General features: G+C 38.0%; 1 protein-coding gene across 2 annotated transcripts in view; it reads right to left on the reverse strand.

The window, feature by feature from the left end:
• clstn2a (calsyntenin 2a) overlaps positions 1-17,134 on the reverse strand; it is a 228,798-nt gene extending 211,664 nt beyond the window's left edge. Inside the window, exon 1 of one of the 2 annotated variants that reach the window (XM_026205013.1) lies at positions 16,843-17,134. In XM_026205013.1, coding sequence (XP_026060798.1) covers positions 16,843-16,915 — 73 coding nt within the window. In that variant the 5' untranslated portion in view covers positions 16,916-17,134. The remainder of the gene's footprint in view (positions 1-16,842) is intronic. The other variant, XM_026205012.1, reaches the window with a different exon arrangement.
• Positions 17,135-22,659: the final 5,525 nt, after the last annotated feature.

Raw genomic sequence — 22,659 nt, forward strand, 5'->3', positions numbered from 1 at the left:
AATACACCCATGCAACTTTTGACTGGTTTTGGGGTTCAGGGTATGGAAAAGCTCGACATTTTGTGCTCCACAATAAAAGCTATCAAACAGGTTTGCAGCGACATGAATAATGACAATTTTCATGTCTGGATGAACTACCAATTAAAAGTTCATTAAATGAAGCAGTGGGCTTCACAACAGAAGGCTCTGGGATCAAGTGCAGAGAGAGACACACAAATCAATACGTGTTGCTTATAGTGGCCCCCACTGTCGGACACATCTTTTTGCATAGTACAGAAGTCGATGTTTCGGGGACGGCTGCTGGGCTGCAGTCGTGGGCCATTACTGTTTGCAGTGCTCTGGGTCCATCAGCCACTAGATGCCCAGAGGGAGAGCGCAATATAAACAGATGGAGATTTAGGAACCATCAGGTCTCATTTTCTAGGAAGCCCTATTGGCAATTCTTCAAAACAGTTATCAAATAACACACACACACAAGACCACACACCCGAGTAATGACATTTTAGAAACCATCTGTTAAAAAAAAATAATAATCGTGGTGCACTAACAAGGGCAGTGGGTCCACAACATATTCCAGCATAAGACAGAGACCAGTTTGTATCCAATTATGCTTAAAATACTGCTACTGAAGCCCACCACGGATTTCCGCATGGCCATTATGATGCATGCGTTTCCTTTGTAGACAGATAATTGGAGTAATAAGTGACAGTGGCACTTATTTATTTTAACAGTTTAAAAACACCTGGGATCTGATCACCTTTCTCTTCACCATTGGAAAAAAGAGAGAGAGGAGCCTGAAGATCTACTGTCTTGTGAGAAAAAGCGACGGGATGCATAAAACCTCTAAGAGAAAGGCCTTAAAGGAAGTTATGAAATATCCAGTGACTAGATATTAAATTATTCAAACATTACACTCCAAATCAAAGCAGTATATTCTAGTGCATGGCATAACTGTGTCCATGCAGCCTCAGCGAGGTACATCGCTCACTGTTTTATGCGCTACCTGTGAGTGATGAGCTCCGCTGACACATCATCACAACCCATCCTATCAGCACAGCATATGAGAATTTATAACTTAATAAGTGTAAGTATTAAAGAATAAGTAGGCTGTTTTCATACACGCATTTCCTTCCGCGCTTAAGTGAGGAATGCAGGGACAAATTGGTACAGAGCTTTACAAACTTACTACGACCGTTAAGCTTGTAAACAATACAGAGCAAAACATTTCTATTGTAGGCCTATTATGTTTTAAAATGAGGTTATTTCATACCTTAGTGGCTTGTAAACAATGGTGTAAAATGGTTTGAAAGTTTAACCTGGTAATTTTATACCAAGCCAGTACACAATGTACATTCATTCTTGATTTGGTCGGGTGTGTTACAAGTCACCAGGTCAGACGGTCAATATTAGGCTTGTTCTGTCTGTATTTAAGCTACATGATCTGCTGACGGACAGTGAGATTAATAAATCAGAGGTGTTTGAGGACATTAAGACATGGACGGAATTTGTTAGATGGAAGTAATTGTCAGTTTATTATTGACACAACGCAAGCGTCTAATTTTGAGAAACAAACAATGAAGCGGGCCAGTGAATGCCTGAGGTTTAGGAGGAATTGGCAGCGCTGACATTTCAAAGAATATGAATCATCCTCAGGCTGGGTGATAACAAAAAATGGATGCGCTTGGCTCCTGAAAAGCGTCTGAGCGTTGGTTGAACAGGAACATTGCATTGGTTACCCCGCCTGAGTTTCTGACTCACTCCATTATTAAAGCCTGTATTGTTTATTGATTCATAGAGCTGAAACTTTTACTGAATCTAATTTTGCTGGGATTTTTTTCATAGAGCTGGGAAAGTTTATTGTAACTGTGTGGTCGGAAATACACAAAACCTATGAACTTCCATGACGTCCACAGTCATTTGTGATTAGTGGGATACTTTTAAATCTGGAAAAAAAAGGTTGTTTGCATAAATACACTTGTTTTTTTTTAAATCCAGAAAATCATTGTCATTGGATTGAAACACACATGCAGTGTGGTTGTGTGTTTGCGTGTGTGTGTGTGTGCATGCGTGCGTGCACGTAAAATATATTATCTAATTATAAAATGATTTTTTAAAAATCGTAAAAGAATCTAGAGCTATTACTCTAATCATGAGTGTAATTTTAACGTGCTGATTTGAAAATATATTATTATCATCACCATTTAATATATTTAATATTATTAATATTTTGGTGTAAACCATTTTACAAAAGTTAAAAAGAATTGCATTGCATTTTCATTATAAAAATTTTGTAAGATAATAAAATGTCTTTGCTTTGAATAATTGTAACGCATCTGAATAAAAGTATAAATTTACATATAAAAATAAAATAAAAAATACAAAAAAAGTCTGACCCCAAACTTAAAACTGCGAAGCATTTAATATGTTCATAATAATATATTTATAGCAACATATTTATGAATCTATTTTTTTACATATTCATTATGTAGTTTTGCAATGCAAGTAGTTTAGATTTTAGATTTTGAATTAATTACTATTAATTTTTCAGGATTGGAAATCAAAGTAAAAAGAAATTCCCTGATATATGAATAAATTGTAAAAAAAAAAAGAAAAGAAAAAAATGATGTATATATATAAAGGAATGTGCAAACAGCAGGGAAGATAACCATAAAGTCTTTTTTTATGTTATATTGCGGGGGAGAAATATGACCAATTCTGCCCTTCCTGTCTGAATCCAGCACTTGGAATATGTGGGGAGAGGAAGAAGCATGGCTGTCTCCCTCTCTCTCTCTCTCTCTCTCTCTCTCTCTCTCTCTCTCTCTCTCTCTCTCTCTCTCTCTCTCTCTCGCCCATTCTCTCTGCTTGTATGCCACCGGAGTGCTGCTGGCTCTGACTGGCATCAGCTCAAGGTCATTGAGCGCATCTGAAAGACTGGGCTGCAGACAGGACTCAGCCTGGGCTAAAGCTGGCATGCTAAATGACTAGAGATTCGGAGCTATCCGCCGTGAGCCGTGCATCTCGCTTAACGGCAGACGGCTCAGCTGAGGCCACTGCTGCGAGCTATCAGTCTTGAGATTCCCCCTGAAGAGGATGGATATTGATATTTCAAATTCTCCTCCGTGTTTTCAGTGGCCTTGCATTAAGAGTTATCTCTGACAACTGTGAGAGTACAACACAACAGACACAGGGTGCTAAGAACCAGAACTAAGAGTGGAGAGACCACTGCAGTGGCTAAATAGTACCAGTGAGAGAGAAAAGAATGAAAATAAACTAAAAATGTACCTATCGTAAATTGTAAATAGCATTTTTTACTTAAAACTTTGATTAGCCAATGCCCTCTTTTTTAAATGTTTCTCACTAATATTAATTAGACTTTCTTACCTCATTCTGAATTAGAATTTTGGTTTAGAAATGATTGGAGTGTGTGATGATTTAATGGAAAATTAAAAAAAAAAAAAATCTACTCAAATTATCCATGTCAGTCCTATACAACAACAGCAATGTTATTTAATAAATCTAAATAACATTTTAGTCATTAATACAGTACAATACAGTTTGAAATATTAAAAACTAGATGTTTTTTGAAAGAAGTATTTCTCACATTATTATTAATACTATTATTGTATTTTTCATTAAATAAATGCAGCCTAGGTGAGCACAGGAAACTTCTTTTAAAAACATATTTTAAAAAATCTGAATTATTCCCAATTCATGACCAAATACTTATTTTATTTATAATAATTTATATTTATTTAAAGTAAGAATATGTACAATACAATACAATACAATAATTCAATACTATGTCTCAATGGACCACAGTATTGCCATCCAATGCAATAACTATACCTCGGTAGCACTACAGTACTTGTTTGTAAGGTAAGAAACAGAGTTTAAAGGAAACAGCAGAGGCAGAGAGAGAAGAGGGAGACTGAATAAAATAGGACTGGTGCATAGGATGTTGTCTGGCTGTCAGCACTTGTTTTGAGTCTTGCTCAGATTTGTATTTGGACTGGGTCCCTTTCTGCCAAAGGAAGTGCTTATCTTCCTCTGTTCTGAAAAAAGTCCTCAAGCATTGAGCGCTGGCTTTGAAAATCTGCCTGAATGAGCTACCTGACAGCAGGCTGAGAAAATGCATGCACCAAACCTTGTGAATTGCTACAAAACTCAGGAACCTCATGTTCTTTGACTGTTGATAACATTTGGACTGAATTTTTTGCTGCCGGTGGGCAGTAAAATTTCAGCCAAGACACCTAAACTCTCCAGAAACTTTAACAACATTTTTACCTGCAATGAATTTCTAATTTTCACATATTAACAGACTGCATGGAGTTCTCGGTTATGCTTCACTGAACAATAAACTTTCATTAAAATGTAAACACACACACACACAAACAAACAGAATTAAATTTTCACATTTTTTCCCTGTCCACACACAGGGTTTTCAAAATGCTTTTTGTCCACATAAAAACGTTCTAAAAATGATCACTGGTTTACACCAGTCAAGTGCAAGACATTTGAAACAGGACTTGTCCAACATTTTGAATTAATTTGTTGCATTTGCTTAGCTGCTGATGTCATTGTCATTGTAATAAATCTGTCTCATGAAATCAGCAAGAAGTAGTTACATTGCTAGCTTCATTATTTTATAAATTAGCATTGGAGAGAGTTTAACAAAGTCTTTGTTATGGTGGTGGAAAATAAAGCAAAACACAAAAAAAAATCTGTGCAGTTTTGAACAAAAATATACTAGTGTGGACTTGGACTGAGATGTGGCGGAAATCTCTTCTGAGAAGAGGAGATGTGAGATTATCGAAGTGCTTTTCCTCAGGCGAAGCTAGAGACTTAAACGAAAGTCTTGGTTTGGTCTCCATTTTATCTCTTGCTGTCTGGAAGAAATAACTGTAATGCTTTGGAAAGGCTGTACAAGTACGCACACACAGTCCTCAAACAAAACTTGCCTCAGCAGAGCAGCTGTCAGTGAAGCATGTCTCAAACCAGCGTTTATCCGCCATTCTGAAATCCAGAGTAGCGGTTTTTAAAAGTGATGCGAGCAGGGCAGCCAGACAAAAAGCAAAAATAAACACACACAAATTGAGCTGACCCTGCAGAATTCTCTATTCCGCTGATCGGGGGTAAAAATAATGCTAGCAAAACGAAACAAATGAAATGTCAATGAGACCACTGAATTTTTTCCTTGATGCCTGGTCCCCTCGGTTTCATCTGTTTGTAAGATAGTAGGGGATGTTGGCAAAAACGAAGGCTAATGCAAACGATCTGATGCAGTCAATTACTCATCCCATGTAAAACAATTGCAAACATAATTTATTAGAGATTAAATTGCTCTTCCACAGGGGGGACGCTCTCTTGGTGCAGGAAAGATGCACTGCTGTGGCGAGGCGAGGAGGAGAGGCAGACGGTTGGAAAGGCAGGGGGTAAGACAGCGAGATATGGCAACAGGACAACTGAGGAGGAGGAAGTCGACTTCTCAACCCAGCGTGTGGTTGAGGGGGCGTGGAGCTTCGATGGCATTGTGGTTACGCTTGAGCGCGGCCCACAGCAGGAAGCGCTCGCTGGAGAGCCCAGCAAGACATCAAAACAGAGTGAAATATGCTGGAAAGGACGTCCAAACACCACTGTCACAGAGAGATAACATGGACATATGCATACACCAACATTCACTCTTTTTCAGACAAAACAAACAGACATCAGTCACTTCAGACATTGAGAGATTTCTACTGCAACACACAATTTATAATCCCAGAGGGAAAGGTTTATTTATTTATTTTGCTATTTCAGATGCTTTTTTCTGTTAAATTCCCTAGGAGAATACCCTGCTTTCGGGTGAATTTGATGAAAAATACTTGCATTCATACTGAAAAAATTAACCCTTGACTGAAGAATTTGGCATCTCTATGAAATTTGAGACATTAATAGGAGACACGTTAGATCTAATTCTAAGGAAAAGGGCTGAAAAGTTAAATAATTACGCAAAATTTGACAATTTTGGTAGACATCTCATGACTGAGGTAAGGGGAAATGCTACTTCCGTGACACTTTGCCACAAAAATACACTGGAGATGCTGAAAATAGGTCAGATAGTTCCTGCTCTCCGGAACCAGGTAGAATTAGGAAAAGAAAGAAGAGAGGTGAGAGAGATGGCCAAAGATAGAAAGAAACGGGATGAAACAAAAGAGAGGGAGTGGGAGAGTTCTCAGACAGATAAGGAAAGAAAGGAGTTAAAAGACAAGAGGAAACAAGAGAAGAGAAGATGCGAGAACTATAAGATGAAAAAAGGTGCTAAAACAGAAGAGAAGAGAAGAGAAGAGAAGAGAAGAGAAGAGAAGAGAAGAGAAGAGAAGAGAAGAGAAGAGAAGAGAAGAGAAGAGAAGAGAAGAGAAGAGAAGAGTGGAACAGACAAGAAAAGACAAGGACAAAAACGGACACAAACAGAAAGAGATGACATAATACAAAAATATATGAAAATTACATGAAAATGAGAAGAGATAAAGATGAGAAGGTCAGAGACAATAAGAATAAAGCAGAGACCAGATGAGACACAATTATAGTACCATAGGCTTTTAAACTACCTTACTATACCTTAAATTCATTGATATATGAAAATAATAATCAAACAGTACAATACCACAACAACACTTATTCGAAAGTAGAAGAGAGGAGGAGACCGGACTGCCTCACTTGCATTCATCTGGGAGCCTGGAGCACACTGGCACAGGTGTTCAGACAGGGACAATTCAGCTCCAAACATGAGTAATGAGCACTCAGGGGAAGTGTGTGCAGATACACAACACACACACAAGCGATGAGACGGTAGCACACATTTGTGTTGTTTTCATATTTCTGTTCTCTTGGTGCGGTGCTGGCAAGAGTCACTGCAGATCCCTGCAGGTTCACCCTAAGCTAAGGCAGCCCTTGTACCAAAACAGCAAGACCGAGCCGGAATCAGTTGGATTAGAAAGCATTTTCTAAAACTTTCATGAAACCTTTAGTAACCATAGCCTTGTTGCAAGGTTGTTCTACACAGCTCTTTTTCAGTGTAAATGGCAAACAAGATTAACAAGATGAGCCGGCCAACACGAAAACATTGCAGTCCCGTGGACAGCAGTGAGGAAATAATGTGCACCTGCGATTGTCTGTGTGATCCGAAAGAGAAAGGCGAGGCGACAGATTGCTCCCAAATCCAATTAGGACTGTGCTCTTTTTCCCTGCGAGCCTAGCGCACAGTGCTCTCGCTGAGAGGGTAGAGAGAAGGTGGAGGAAAGGGGGTTTTGGAGAGATAATGACTCAGACTGGAGAAAGACAGGAGAGTTAGAGAGAGGCTCTGTGTCAGCATCGAAAACCTTCATGCCTGGCAGCCCTGAAAACCCTCTTCAACGCCTGCAAGAGGAGCAGCTGGCTTCTAGTTCGGTCAGCACAAAAGCCAGGATCTCTCTGGCTTTTAAACAGACAAAGTAAGAGCTAGAATGAGCAAAGAGCACCTATCAAAGGTCTTTACAAAACTGCTACACTAGCTTAGATAGACCATGTTTGGATCCAGAGTCAACAGCTGAGCGAGTACCACTGACCTGAATGGGAATGCTAACACTAACACATAGCTTTCTGCAGATAATACAGATCACATTGAGCAATGGTGCGCCTTTAGAGCATTGCTGTGCCGTTAGATAACCGTTTAAATTAGTGGTTGAACAAGGTGTACTTTATGATGGCTAATAGCAATGCTGGTATCTGGAATGCAGGGTGGCCAACAGCCAGAATAAAGCAGATTAATATAAAATAATTAAGGCAGCAAATAGCATGCAGCAATGAATAAATTACTATTTAATAAATTAATCTATATGAAAAAAAAATTAAAAATCTGTTAAATAAATGTTAAAAAACATTTTTACAATTAAATTATGGCCTAATATATTTCACAGATTAAGAAATTGTTTAAAACATGACAAAAAGGAAGTAAACACTGTAACCAACAGTGCGCTGACCTAACTGTGTGTATTGGGAATAATATTTTCTCAAATAAAGTGCATCTGTTTGAAGTGGTGTCAAAATAAAAGTCCCGCTTTCATCATTTATTAGCCGATGCCATTAATTAAAAATAACAAAGGGTGTCTGATATAATCGGCCTTGGCGACATATCAGTCGAGCACTAGTTCACATCTGGGTTATGATGTTATCTAATCCAATCTTCTCCCCTTTTTTTACTTCTCTACATTTGCCACTGTATTGTTATATAAAAGTGTACTATTTATTTGGTCTTAACGCTTACATGAGCATCTCACACTCCAAAGAAATTTGCTCATGGGAAACAGAACAGTGTTGCTCTTTTTTTTTTTTTTTTTTTTTTTTTTTTTATGTCCCTGCATGAATATTAAATGTCTATGTCTTTTCAGCGCAGATATGTAATAAGTCCAAATAATTGGTCAGCATCTCGCTTCAACACTGTGTGAAAAAACCCTGTAAGGTCAGCCCATAACTCAAGCCTAGCGTCTGTGAGGGGTCCAGAGGATTCATGGAGCCCCTCTCTATATTTCACTAACAGATCATCAGCTTCTGTTAGGATGTCATTCTGAGTGACTTACAATCCTTCAGCCAAGCCCTGGGCTTCACTCAAATGCTTTAGATCTCTCCCCTCTCTCAGTTTTAGCCCTTGTTTTCCACAAGGACACATAATTTGTTGTAGTGGTCAGAAGAGAAGCAAAACATTGCATTTTGCACAGCATTGCATATTATATATATCTAACACAACTCTGTTTTTCTTTTTTCTTTTTTGCAACTTCTATATAGCCTATACATCCATGTACTGATTCAATTTCAGATAATTAATAATCAGTAACTGCTGATGATTCAGTTCACTTAATAAAGGAATTTTCAGACTGATTCCAACAGAACCTGCTGAGTTTTGAGTGTCTTTTGGAATGATTCATTAAAAGAATCAGTTCATAAGTCGTTAGTTCTTAAATCGGGCTACACTGGTCAAGCAATTATTTTAGTTATATTTAGTTTAACTCCAACTCAATAGAAAGATGTGTTTTTCTGCCCTTATTTTACAGCATACAGCCTTTACACTGTCATTACATTCAAACCTTTATTTTGTCTGCCATGGCAGTGGTGATTCAGCAGCACATAAAAAATAAAAATAAAAAAAAACGCTGCATCAAACACTGTGTATATAAATATTTCCATCCCCGTGACAAAGTAAGCAGTTCATTGTAGCCATCTCTCCCTTGCCTATTTGCATCAAACACCACGAGTCATTTATCACTCACATTATCATATACTAGTCTCTCTGTGTCTCATCATCAGTAAAATACCACTTCTAACAAAAACATAAAAACAATTTTGGCTTTGATGTTTGATTGAGCTACAATAAGGTAAAACTGATTAGAAGCAGCCAACCAATGACAGCCTTTCTTTACAGACTGTATAGAGACAGTCTCTTGATTTATTTACATTGATGACAGATAAGACAAACATTATCGCATTGAAAATTAAATCGGAGGGATTATTCAGTTACTAAAAACAACCATCAAGCTGAACAAAATAAGATATTTACAGGTCAATTTTACTTGCAATTCATTTTGAACCCTGTCTGAGATCTTTCTACAAATCCCTTTATTACTTCTACAGAACCTGCCGCACAGTAAATACATTACATCAAAACACACACACAAAAAGAACAAAGGGTATGATGGCGAGAGAGCATGAGGCTGAGGTTGTTAGTGGAAGTTCTGAGGCCAGGTGACTGATAGAACCATTTTCGACTCGGATGCTGAAAATCTTCCCAATTTCTTCCTTTTATCTTCTCCATCCCCATCTTCCTCTTTTTTCTTCTTTCTTACGAAAAAGCCCATATTTTAACAAACACACTTAAAGCAAATCATGTGCATCACTGCAGGCGAGAAGGAAAGATAATGCCTTTGATTGCAGGACGCACCATGAAAAAAAAACTGCTTTCAACAGGACAAGTTTCCACTTCCTCTGTTCTCGCAGGGCAGCACCGTCCACCACTGAAGTGGGACAGCTCACGGCCAGCCTACGACTCCACAGGAAATCAAGCACTGAGGAAAGAGACGTATGGTATACAACCTACAAATACACCTCAAAAATACCCATTTGCTCCCTGCTTGTGCCTTTATAGCATTTTCATTCCAGCAGTGGTGGCGAGAAGCCCATGGCGCGCACTATTGATTTCAGCTTCAGTCAGCACAGTCATATGACAAGCGCCACACGTATGAAAACACTCAGACAGATAGTGGCTGTCTCTTTTTCATCTCCCTTTGTACCAGTGTGCACTCCCTCTCTCTCTCACTATCTCCTAGAGCCAACAACTCAAACACAGTCACACTCATCTACTGAAACACAGAGAGACGTCGCACCTGCATTAATATTTTACGCTGATGTGTGCAGAACTTGGCTGTAATTAAAACTACCCAGCAAAGTGAATTCACATTATCTCTGTTTGAGTCCCAACAGTCACCGCGTGTGTGTGTGTTTGCGCAAGTGAGAGAAAAGATCAGGAGCCGCGTGCCCCGTTGCTGCGCTTTTCCACCTGGGAGGAAGGAGGGGGTGGAACCGCAGCTGCTCCTATCTAAAACAAACACCTGCAGTTTGACAGCCTGGGTGTCTCCTGTACCCGTGGAACATTAACATCCTCCTAACTCATTTATGAGCCAAAGATAAAACTCCAAGCCTTCTCGGAGCATCCAAACAACACAAAGGGCAGCACCTGTATCTTGCATTCCCTCAGCGTGTTACAAGAATATCCACCAACCGCTCAATTAAAATAGGCTCTGCTGGTATCAGATCGGCGGCAAGGTGTTCGATCATACCCAGACGAGCAGAGGAGAAATTACGTAAGAATTAGTCTGAAGGGTAAAAATGGCTGTTTTTGTTTCACTGACAGCTGAAAGAAACAAAAAAAAAGCAATATCTGTAAAAGCATCAAATTTAGCCATATTCTCCACTGCAGTCTAACCATACAAACAGTGACACAACCTCTTAAGGAAATGCTTTGGGGGAAAGTGGAGAGCTGCAGTTACATGGAAAGCTTTCAAAAGTGTTCCAAGTTTAGCAATAGCAGCTAAATAATATAACTGCATACCATGCATAGGGGGCCGCATGTTTAAATAGTTATGTAGACACTGTGTAAAGGTTCAGACAAGGAACTGCAGAGGGAATATGATGTATTTCTCCTTCAAATTTAAAAGAAAAGGGTAAAATATAAGTTGTGTTTCATGGGGCTTGACCTTAGCTTTGAAACCTCCACTCTACCAATGACATGCTGCTGAGAATGTCAGAGAAAAACACTGGTTAGCGTGCCAGAAGTCACATTCATTTTGGAAGGTTGCCTCTCTGTAATAGTAGCAAAATTCTAAAAGCTGTTCAGTCATTTTTGTGCAGCCCAGTCCAACAATCATCGGAGCCAATTTTTTGAAGAATTGGACAAAAGTAGAAGCAGTGAAAAGAAAAACAATTACATTCCAAGGCAGCCAATAATCATAAGAAAAAAAAGGGGGAAAAAAGAGTTTTGATTCCAGACAAGATGGTTAAAAAATTATTAATACAAGAAAAGATAAAACTATTAAACTGGTGGTAGTATTTGTTAAGGGCTATTCAGGAGCACCACCGATCATTATTTCTTGTTGTACTGTACGATTAATATGGCTGCCTGAGATTCCCACCTAAAAGAATAAAAAATAAAACGAACAGATACAATAGATCAGGGCTATTCAAATCTAGTCTTGGATGGCCAGCGTACTTTTTTAATTTAATTTAGCACAATTTTCTGTCATTTTTAAGTAATTCTTGAGACATGGTTTTCTAGTTTGGGGAGGTTTGCTTAGGGTTAGAGATAAGCTTAATAGTTGAAGAGCCATGAATATATAAATCATTAGAATAAATCATTCTAGTTGAAGGGCAGAGGTGAACAATTTGTCCCCCAAGGTCCACTTTCCCCAGAGTTTAACTCCAACCCTTATCAAACACATTTGAATAATCTAACCAAAACCTTTAAGAATTACAGACAGGTGTGTTTGATTAGGACTGGTGCTAAACTCTGCAGGGCAGAGCTGCCTAATTCGGTTTCCAATCAATCCTTTTTCCTTCTAAACACAGTGAAGAAACATGCCATAAACATGTCTGCTGCAAGTATCAAGCCAGAGTCTCCAAGACTTATCTAAGCATGGCCTTGCTGATCTGGACCTTCACAGTGAAGTCTTTGCTGTGCGCTGTACCTGGCTCCGAGTTCTATTAAAGCCACAGATTGGCTCTTTCTTTCAGCCGTCCTGTCACCACAGAAGGTCAGACAAAATATTTCCACAGATCAAGCCAGAAAGATGAGATGTACACTGCTTCTTTCCAAGATTCCAAGGGAGCTGCCAGCAGCTTGCGGCGTGATCCAATCATTGCAGGTCATCAGACAATGACTTTACTCCAAGTTGTACAAATGGCAAGCTTGCTGAGACAAGGTTTAGAGTCCAATTCAATGAAACATGGAGTATGGACTTGCCCTACAGCGGCAAAAGGTCAGAGCAACATATACTTGGGAGATGTTGCCCTTAAAAAGATGCTATGGTAAAGGTGTACCTAAAGGAAGACAGGAATGAGTTATGTTTGCTGCTTCCATGCAGTTAGCTTCTTTTCAGCACAGCGAGTTCAGTGCAGCACAAAAGCCGAGGTCAGTGAGTGACAGTGCTGCAAGGTCTACACAATAAGTCTTGTTTAATAATAGCGTGGCATGGATGTTTCAGAGACTTCTCTGGGTTTTCTGGGTTTGGAAAGATGGAGGACAGTATTCCAACACGATGCTTTCTGACTAAGCTACATTCAATCTCTTGCACAGAGAGGCGGGTTCTGTCTTGCGGTCTACTGGAAGTAATCCATCTTGTAGCGTGCCATTGTAAACACCATGATTACATCCATTCAATCGCATTCACTTCTAAAGAAAGACATGGATCATACAAGGGAACAGTCACAATCCATCGCTCGGTAACATACGGCCATGCATACGCCTACACGCTCATACCCAATCACCATGAGCTCCCTGTTCACCCAATAGCCAGTTGTCAGCTCGCCAGCACCCAGCGCAGGCAATTAGAAGGAAAGCTGGAGGAAAACGTCCTAGAATCCCTCTCTCTCTGGAGCTGGAGCAGTTTAATTGAGACTGAATCTCAGGGACTAGCCCACTTCTCGCAGACGGTCAGCAAATACGAGCAAGGTCCCAAAGCTCCACTAGCACCAGGCTCATAACGCAAACAATCAGCCACACTGAGAGGAAAAAATACACTCTATTTGTTGGCGGGAGCGTGCATTTAGAACTATGACTTTGCATGTATAAGTAAAAGGGATAGTTCACAGTTCTGTCATCATTTACTCTGCTGTTCCAAACCTGTTTGAATTTCAGTCTTCTGTGGAACACAAAAGAAGATACTGAAGCCATTTTGTCCTAGACATATGTTGAATATATTTGGAATGACATTTGGATTAGTAAATGATGACAAAATCTTATTTTAGGGGGTTACTAATGTGTGCATACTTGTTCTGAACTTCATGATTCAGAAATGCATTGGAGTAGAAACTACAGCTGTGCTGTATTTGCAAGTGTGGAAGAGCACACAGTGTTATTCCTGTGCAGATTGGCCAGAGCTGACCACTGGGAGAGACTGGTGCCTTCTGACCAGCTGGGGATAGAGTGTCACTGACAGGGACATCTTACCTCCAAATGCAGCTCTTTCCTTTCGTCTCCTCCCTTTCATTTTTCCCTCATCCCTCCCTGCCGTTCATCACACCAACGCTAATGATGCATGCTGTGTAATTAACGTTTAAATTAAGTTGAGCATTTGCATGACATTCTGGCTTGAAGATTGGCATGCTCCTTCAGAAGCCACAGAGAAAAGAAAGCTGAATCTCGCGAAACAAAGGACTAAGACAGATCTAACAGCTGTGGTCCACTTTGTGAAGTGTTTTCAATGTTCCACTTTGCTCCCTGAACAACGGCATTGATGCAAAAAAAAAGAGAACGCCTTTGCTTTCCCCCAAGCTTGATGTTCTTAGGTCGCAGCACGAAATCCTAAGTTATGCATCTATTCCAGATCAGCAACCCAATTTATTTAGCTCTGGGATAACGCTGTGCCTTCTCTGAAAAGGCCAGCATAAATCTCAGCCTGCTTTTACAGACCTACCCTTATTTGTCACTGCTGTCTTTCTGCTTTATCCTTTTCTTGTGTGCTCCAGCATGCTGAAGCTAAACTCTGAATCACTTTTTCTCTCCAAGACTCTGAGTTTTAGAAATACTCTCCAATTCTCAGACACAATAACACACAACATCAAAACAAGCTGAAAGTTCATAAAAGCAGTCAAGCTCTACATGTTACGAAATCCATCTGGTTTAGCAGCGCACTAACAATGCCAAGGTCATTGCTTTGGTTAACAAACACATACGTAATGACAAAATGTATTCCTTTTAATATGCAAACATACAAGTAAAGACAGTACAAGCAACCTTGTGTGCAGATTGAGATTCACAAAACATGAATAGTGCATGAATGGTGTAATTCAACTCATTCTGTGATGTACTGACACTGACATTGTAATATGGTAATGTGATTACGTCTTAAATGAACTGTTTTGCATTGAATAAGCCAGACCGCTAGCAAATTCAATGCTACAATAGCATTCTGATGTAATTTTGATGAAATCCCTCTTTTTTAGAGCAGCAGAGTTTTGAAGGCAATCTGCCAGACATATCACAAGATTTGGAAGGTTTGCAAATGTCATATCATACCTATGAAAGTGTTGAGTCATAATGTGGATGGCTTAGATTTAATGATTGGTTTATATTTGCGATTCTGCCTCATATTTCTATTAAATTCCTTCTCTTTGAATGCCATACTTACCTTGTGCAGCTCTTCATGCATAAAGGAGTTGAATTTTCAACTTGTTTTTCCTTCACGGTCAAAATTTTATGGTGCTAGAATCCAGAAAATTTATATGCAAATATTCAAGGTTCTGATTCCCTGATTCGCCAATCTGTTACACTGGAGGAGCCCAATCTCAAGCAAGGAGTTACTTCTAAGGAAAGTAAATCAGGGCACGCAGGTAGGCCTACTGACAGATATTCCACTTGTGTGCTGACAAATAATTGAACTGTTCCATATTCATCACTGCCCCAGAGACACAATTAGATCTCTTATCTCAATGTTTGTGTTCCTACAAACACATTAGCAGCTTTTTCCATGGGAGCGACGGAAAATCCTGCTTTATGTTCTGGAAGTGTTAAGGACTATGCAACCACTGAAAACCTCATTAAGCCTTATGGACAAGATTAAGAAAAATGCAGCTGCTACGAGCATTGTACATTAAACTAATCAAGCAGATAGATCACTAGAAATGTACCATAAAGGTCAGTGAAATATTGATGAGGGGAAATGGCTATATTGAGACTCGTGCTTGGAAAATCATAGGCTCTGTTATAGGTTAGTGATTTAGAAAAGCATCACTATTATTTTTATTCTTTATTCATCCCGAACTACAGCACATAACTCACTATGCTACTGTCTGTACTAAAGCCATGAATGATAGCTTTTTGAGGACAAGTGATCTATGACTTTTATTAAGGATTGGATGCACTATGTACAGTATGCCTGCATGGTGACAAAACAGCCCCAAAAAACATCCCTTAGACTAAAATTGAAAAGGAGTCAGAGGGTTCATACTTCCATATCAAAATGTCAAAGAAACCTAAGGGAGACTCAAACCAGCAAGAAAACATTCTGAAATAGAAACTTCATAGACACACCCTAGCAACCATCCAGAATACCTTATCAACCAAGGAGAAATACGCCTTTACAAAATGTATTTTAGGGCCACTAAAGCACCTGCCATCTCAAAACTCCAATAAAATTTCAATAAATCTGGGATTATTATTCTTATTGCAACAAAAACATCCAGATTTATCTCAAAATCACTTCTTAAATAGATGCAACACTCATCGCCTTGCTCAGCAGACACTTATGATTGCATTCATTTAGGTGTCCTAAAAGTAGGGTCACCATGCATGTTAAACTCATACTGATGGAACAAATAAAAGAACGCTCGAAAAAACAAAAACAAGCTATTAACTCCTAATGGATGAATATGTACTCGATAAGGAACCTGAAATGACACTCTCTGCCTTTCATTGCCAGTCTGCATGATCCAATCTGACTGTAATTTATCACATATCATCTAAAGCATTCCACTTGTGTACTAACAAATAACTGAGCTGCTCCATATTCATCACTGCCCCAGAGACACACTTAGATCTCTTATCTCAATGTTTGTGCTCCCAAAACACACTAACAGATTTTTTTTTTCTTTTTATGGGAGCAATTTAAAATCTAATGTTATATAGTCTTTAAGTAATATACACCAAGCAGTCATCATTGAACAGAACAGATAAGATCAGTAGAAATGCGCATTAAAGGTCAATGAAATATCGATGAAAATAGCTATATTACGGTCATGCTGAGAAACCGTAAATACATGATTTATGGTTCTTTATGGTTCCTATAGCAATGAAAACATTCAAAATTGTTCAAGATGCTGGTGATCTCGTTGAAGTGTCCTAAAATTAGGTTAATCGTTAAGGAAACGGGGAAAGAAAGACAAACTTGTTCTACGTAAGATATTCCCAACCTGATTTAAGACACTGTCAGACTGTCACTGACGCTGTGATTTCTGCAAACTGATAATTGATAACATGTGATCCGAGACACTGATCTAAGTGACTGACCGCTCCAGGCGTTTCTTCTCATGCGGTGACATTCCAAGTTGTCCGATCTGCCTTACCTTTCCCAGCCAGGATGCCGCACTGCCCGGAGAGCACCAGGAAAACCATCGCTGTTATCACGCACATCTTCATGATGAGCCCCACACCTCGACCAGAACGCGATGACCTAATTCTTCCTCTGTTAATCTGAACAAACGCCACTCTCTGGCTTTATCTGTCCTTGAACGACGGTGAACTGAAGTCTCGCTAGTGAACTCCCAGCAGCGCGAGACGCGGTCCGAGCGCACGAGGTAACGCGGTCTGTGTGTCTGCGCGTTGCGCGAGTTAAACCCCCAGGATCTGGCTGCTACGTCACTCCCCGAGCAATTAATCTTCACCTATGATAAAGCATTTATTTACGCCCTTTCTAAATTATATTCTTGTAAATGCTTTATTTGATATGTTCATGTTTTGAATGTGATATTAGGAATTGATTTACATTTGTGTTACTGGTCGTTTTTTAACTATTTCCCTCTTTTTATTTTCTCAGACTTTGGAAGCCTAGTATAAATACACAGTATGTAATTGTATACAAATATCCTTCTCATTTATTATTGATATTATCATTATCTTAATCCAGTGACAAGACTTCTCCCAAGGTGGGCAGCTGCTGTCCGGTGCCTTCTGGGCACATTAAAAATTAATAACAATAACAGAAACAGCAAGCAGTGCTGCATGGGTTTTTTTCTTTATGGATCATAATCATTTTTGCATTACATTGCCTGTGATAAAATTATGAGAAAATGTTCTAAAGTAGTTGTAAATCATATAATGTACAAACCTTTCATACACTGTAAAAAAAAAAAAAAAAATCATTCACAAATGTTATTCACCACTTTATGACATTTTTTATAAGTATTGGTGATGCAAATACACATATTCAACTTTTAATTTGGTTAACTGTAAGTTACCTCATCATATACAGTGATTTTTAAAAAAAAATACATTTTAACATTTTACTGTAAAGGTTTATTATTATTTTTATTTTATTTTGCCAGTAGTCACAACCTTTACTCCCAGTCCCTTTGTCACATTTTCATTTTTATATTGTTTTTTGTTATTTTATTATAGTGTTTTACAATTTATTATTTTTAATCAGTATTTATTGCATTATTTTATTGTCCTGAATTACCCCAATGGTGTTTTTGTGTTTTACCACCTTTATAGTTATGTTGGTTATCCATATTTTTAGGAACATACACAAGCTAATTGAAGTGTTTCTAATATTCTGGTGTAACTTACAGACAGACAACAGCTTACTGAACATTAAAGGCTACAAAACAAAGTATTAAAATTCTCATGCTGTTTGTTCACGCTTGGAATTTAGCTGAATTTCTTACGATTATGTTGCGTTTTGAAAAGTCACACTGATTTGAAATGCAGTTTTTTGAGCTGCATTAATCCATTTTCAGTAAGACCATTTTCAATCCATATTAATTTATCTTTTTTTCATGGTTGTCCCTGAAAAATACCTCTCAGTTTCCTCCCATGCATCAACCACATGTGTACTAAATCCTCATTTTCCTGTAAAAACTGACATTTCACATGCAGAGTGTATTCTGAAGATCAAACATTTTAATTTCTGATGGCAGCTCATGCCCTACCTAAGATTTTCCCTCAGGTGGAGTGAGATTTGTCAGCTGAGAAAAAAAAAAAAAAAAAAAGTGTGTGGACTGTGGACTTCCCATGAGCCCAGGATGACTAGGAAAGCTTTTAATGAGCGTTCAGCCATGAACTGAAGGTCTTCTCATTTCCACCTACTCTCTTGAGAGCACTATATTTCAATTCAAGATATAAAAACACTGTAAATAACAAATTCGTGTAGATAAAGTTTTAAAACTTTTAAAATGTATGTAAAAAATGTAGACTTTGGAAAGTATGATATAGGGAATGCAGAAAATGTAATTATGCATTGATTAAGATCTGATATAGACTGCATTATGTAAATATGGCAATACAATTATTAGCTGGAGGGAAATTATAAATGCCTGTAAAAGTTAGTCTTGAAGATGCAGTTTCATCACAATGGAGAAAGAAAACTTTCTGAAATCCATTTAAGATTCTAACCCACCACCCATTATATCGCTCATTTTATTTCCTATTTTTTTCTTAGTTAAATGTCAATTTCGCAGAAGCCAGAGGGAATTTCTGATAATCGTTTTAGTTGCTTGAAAAAAAATGAGGTGGTTTAAAATGCCATATTATTTCCCCAGTCTTCCTGAAACCTAATTTACCTGCACAGCTGATAGATTGGAAAAACCATTTGCACTCATTCATTCCAATTGTTTGGCTTGTTGCATTTCAGAGGATGCATTCTGTTGAGTAAATTTGCTTTAGGTGAAAGCTTCTCCACTCTTTTAGCAACGCATCTGCAAGTCTAAACATCCAACGCAGAGCAGACATGAGAGGAAAGAGCCGAGCTCTCCGTGAGAGGAACCTGCTCATGCTGATGCCTGAATCAGGTTAGCTGCCAGTTCATTATAGATGATGTATACAGTCTTGCTGAGGTTTTGCAGAAATCCACATTTTCGGATTGCGATCTTTAATTACACCACTCGCAGGTTCTTAATGCATCAACAGAAGCAACAACACTGTATGGTCACTTTGTGTACTGTTCTGTTCAAAGCTTGGCTTTTAAAGTGATAAGGCTAGCACCAGCCATAAAGATTATGCCATTAATAATGTATGACTTTACAAAAAGGGAGACAGGTATAAGGTAAAACTTGAACTTTTATCAATGAGCTAAATGTGATTAACTGATAAGTTTTCTTAATTCTCATTGTTATCATTCGCCTGGGTATGTTCCAAACAAGAGTTTTACTCTTTTTTTTAAATATGTAGTGTTGATCATTATGCATACTGTATATGATACAGCCTAAACACCCAGCATTTCAAAATACAAAATTAATATTGGATTACTTACAGAAGATACAATATTGCCAGTTACTTTGATTGTGCGTCTATTCAAACAAATGTTTCCTTCCTGAATGTGTGAACGAATTAACGAATCTGTTGAATAAATGATCAAGTGACTCATCCCTGCATTTCGTTACTAAATGAATCAGTTTTTTTTAATGAATCGGTTCACTGACTGAGTCAATGATCCACTCACAAAGAAAATCAATTGTCGCATTCTGGCGTATGCAATTGCAGAAAGGATCACTGAACAATTTGCATCACTTAGACACACTGACACTCTGTTTTGAATTGGGTAATTTTAGTATTATTTATATGCTATGATTACAGCTTAAACCTGTTCAGGTTATTTTTTTTATTTTGATTGTCAAGGCAACATTTCGTTTTCATTTTTATTTTTTATTTTTTTTAGTTTAGTTAACAATTAACAGTTAACAATGACAACACTGACCTGGCAAACACAAACACAGCAGACAAGGTAGTTACATAGTGAAAAATCACAGTGCAGTCACATGCTGCTTGACTTATCAGATGCAAAGACTGGAAACTAAATGTTGTATAAAAATCTAAATATATGTTAATACATTTACAGCAGCATTTCAGGTCACTTGACACAAAGGTTAAATCCATGTTTCATACAACGCAATTCAATTTTTGTCTTATCACCCACATCTCTCTCCAGTCTGGTAATAGTCTATAGACATTGCTGAAATAAGTCTTAGCTGTGTCTTTTGCTATTATGGAGTGCTCTAAATAATTAATTCCAATTCTATTTAAAATCTTATGAGAGCAATCTGTTCAAATGAAGTCTGAACTCCTCTTTTGCTGGAATCACTCTTTTAGGATCCACCACAGAGGTGATGCATCATCCAAAGATATTACATTTTTTATTTTGCTTTATGTGTTTTTCACTGCCTCGGTTAGACTCTGAAGCCATCATTTGCTCATAGAGTCAATCTTTTCAGCACCTTGGAGAGTTCTCTGTATCTGTGGCAGTACTACCTGCCTCCCAAGAGGGGTCACCCTAGAGTAATTTGCGTTTAATTACTGCATATAAACTACTTGGGATCACCGTGCCAAAAAAATAAATAAATAAATAAAAAATTGATTGGCAGTAATAAAATTGATTGGCAGTTACACTCTTAAAAGGAATGTTGCTATACAATACCAGAATAGTGTAATTTGGCTTCTAACCATACCTTTTAAAATATAGTTCGGATTTTTATTTTTTGTTTGTTTGTTAAAATTATATTTGTAACCTATTTTTTAACATATTCATATTGTAATTGTAATTATTAATATTGCATGGTTTTATAACCTTGAAGGCTATATTAGGGTTTTGTCCCCCATATAGTGCCATATGTTTATTTTTATTGTCATTTGAAATTGTAGAAAAGAAAATAACAGTGACAACTGAATACATTAAAAAATGATTGACACTGGACATGAATAAATATACATAAACAAGTAAAACACAACATAAAAACAGAAAAATTGAAAATTAAGTTCCAGTAAAATATTTTTACAATCCTCTATGTATTTATAATGTGTTTATAAAACCCAGTTTTCTTGTATCCTCAGCTGAAGACTGCTAATCACACTTACATGTTCTGTTAAAAGTGACGTGACGTGGCCAAATACGGTGACCCATACTCGGAATTAGTGCTCTGCATTTATCTCATCCAAAATGCACACACACAGTGCAGTGGGCAGCCATTTTATTTATTTTATTTTTTTTATTTTTGCTGCGGTGCCCAGGGAGCAGTTGGGGGTTTGGTGCCTTGCTCAAGGGCATCTCAGTCGTGGTACTGAAGGTGGAAGGGAGCACTGTACTGCTGTACATTCACTCCCCCCACCTACAACCACTGCCGGTAAGAGACTCAAAATCGCAACCTTTGTGTTATGAGTCAAAACCTCTTATAATTAGACCATGACTTCCCCAAAGTGTAAAATGAAAAGAGAAAAAACATGATTGGTATGAAACCACTTACAATGTCTATAAAACTTGTAAAATACATTTTCTTTTTATAAATCATTTACGAGAGAGTGTGTTGAGACTGAGAGTCTAATTGAATGATTGTGCCCCAGGAAGTTGCAACTAAATGAAAACAAAGAAGAAGAAAAAAACTTTAAAGAACCATCTTTTTTTATAGATTTAATGGACAAATTTAGGCAAAAATACAAAAATATACCCTGGCACCTGGGGTTATTATTTAATGTAAACACTAAAGCAAACATGATGCAAAACTGCAGACTCAAAGTGAATAGATGACACTGTCACCGACAATCATTCAGTTCATAAGGCAGATATGTTGTCTGATTTCTAGAGATGTAGGCAATAAGACTATAGCGCAAAAGAGCATAATATCGGTGCTCTTCACCTCTGCGTGATGTAATACAAAGAATATGACTCTATTAGTGTGGCACAACATTAGTCAAATTAGCCAGAGAAGGCTCAGAGTATGGATCTTTACAGCCCATTTCCCCCTTAGTAGCTATAATTAGGGTAGTTTTTGTGTAAAGTGCCCTTTTGAAGGGCAACAGAAAGTCTCCTTGAAGGGTGATTAGAAAAAGCTTTTTCTCTCTCCCACATGTTAGATATTTATGTTAAAAAGGTAATACAGAATCCATGAAGAACTAAGAAAGGAAAAAAGAGAATGTGGACTAGGATATATATATATCTGTATAGGATGTCGTTGCCTACCTGTTTCAACAGAGCCATTAACAATGTATTTTGCGCACCATTAGAGTCTGCGATGTACAGAATCGCAGAATCACATGAATATAATTCACTTCAAATGGATAATAGAGTGCTTTTAACATCGACTTGCCTTCAGAATTGTGCCTGTTGAGAACCTCCATCATCCTCAAGCCTTACTACATCAGATAAAGGGCCGACCGTTCATATCATTTGACTTTGA

Source organism: Carassius auratus, chromosome 27 (genome assembly GCF_003368295.1).
Source record: "Carassius auratus strain Wakin chromosome 27, ASM336829v1, whole genome shotgun sequence".
In the NCBI taxonomy this organism is placed as follows: Eukaryota; Metazoa; Chordata; class Actinopteri; order Cypriniformes; family Cyprinidae; genus Carassius; species Carassius auratus.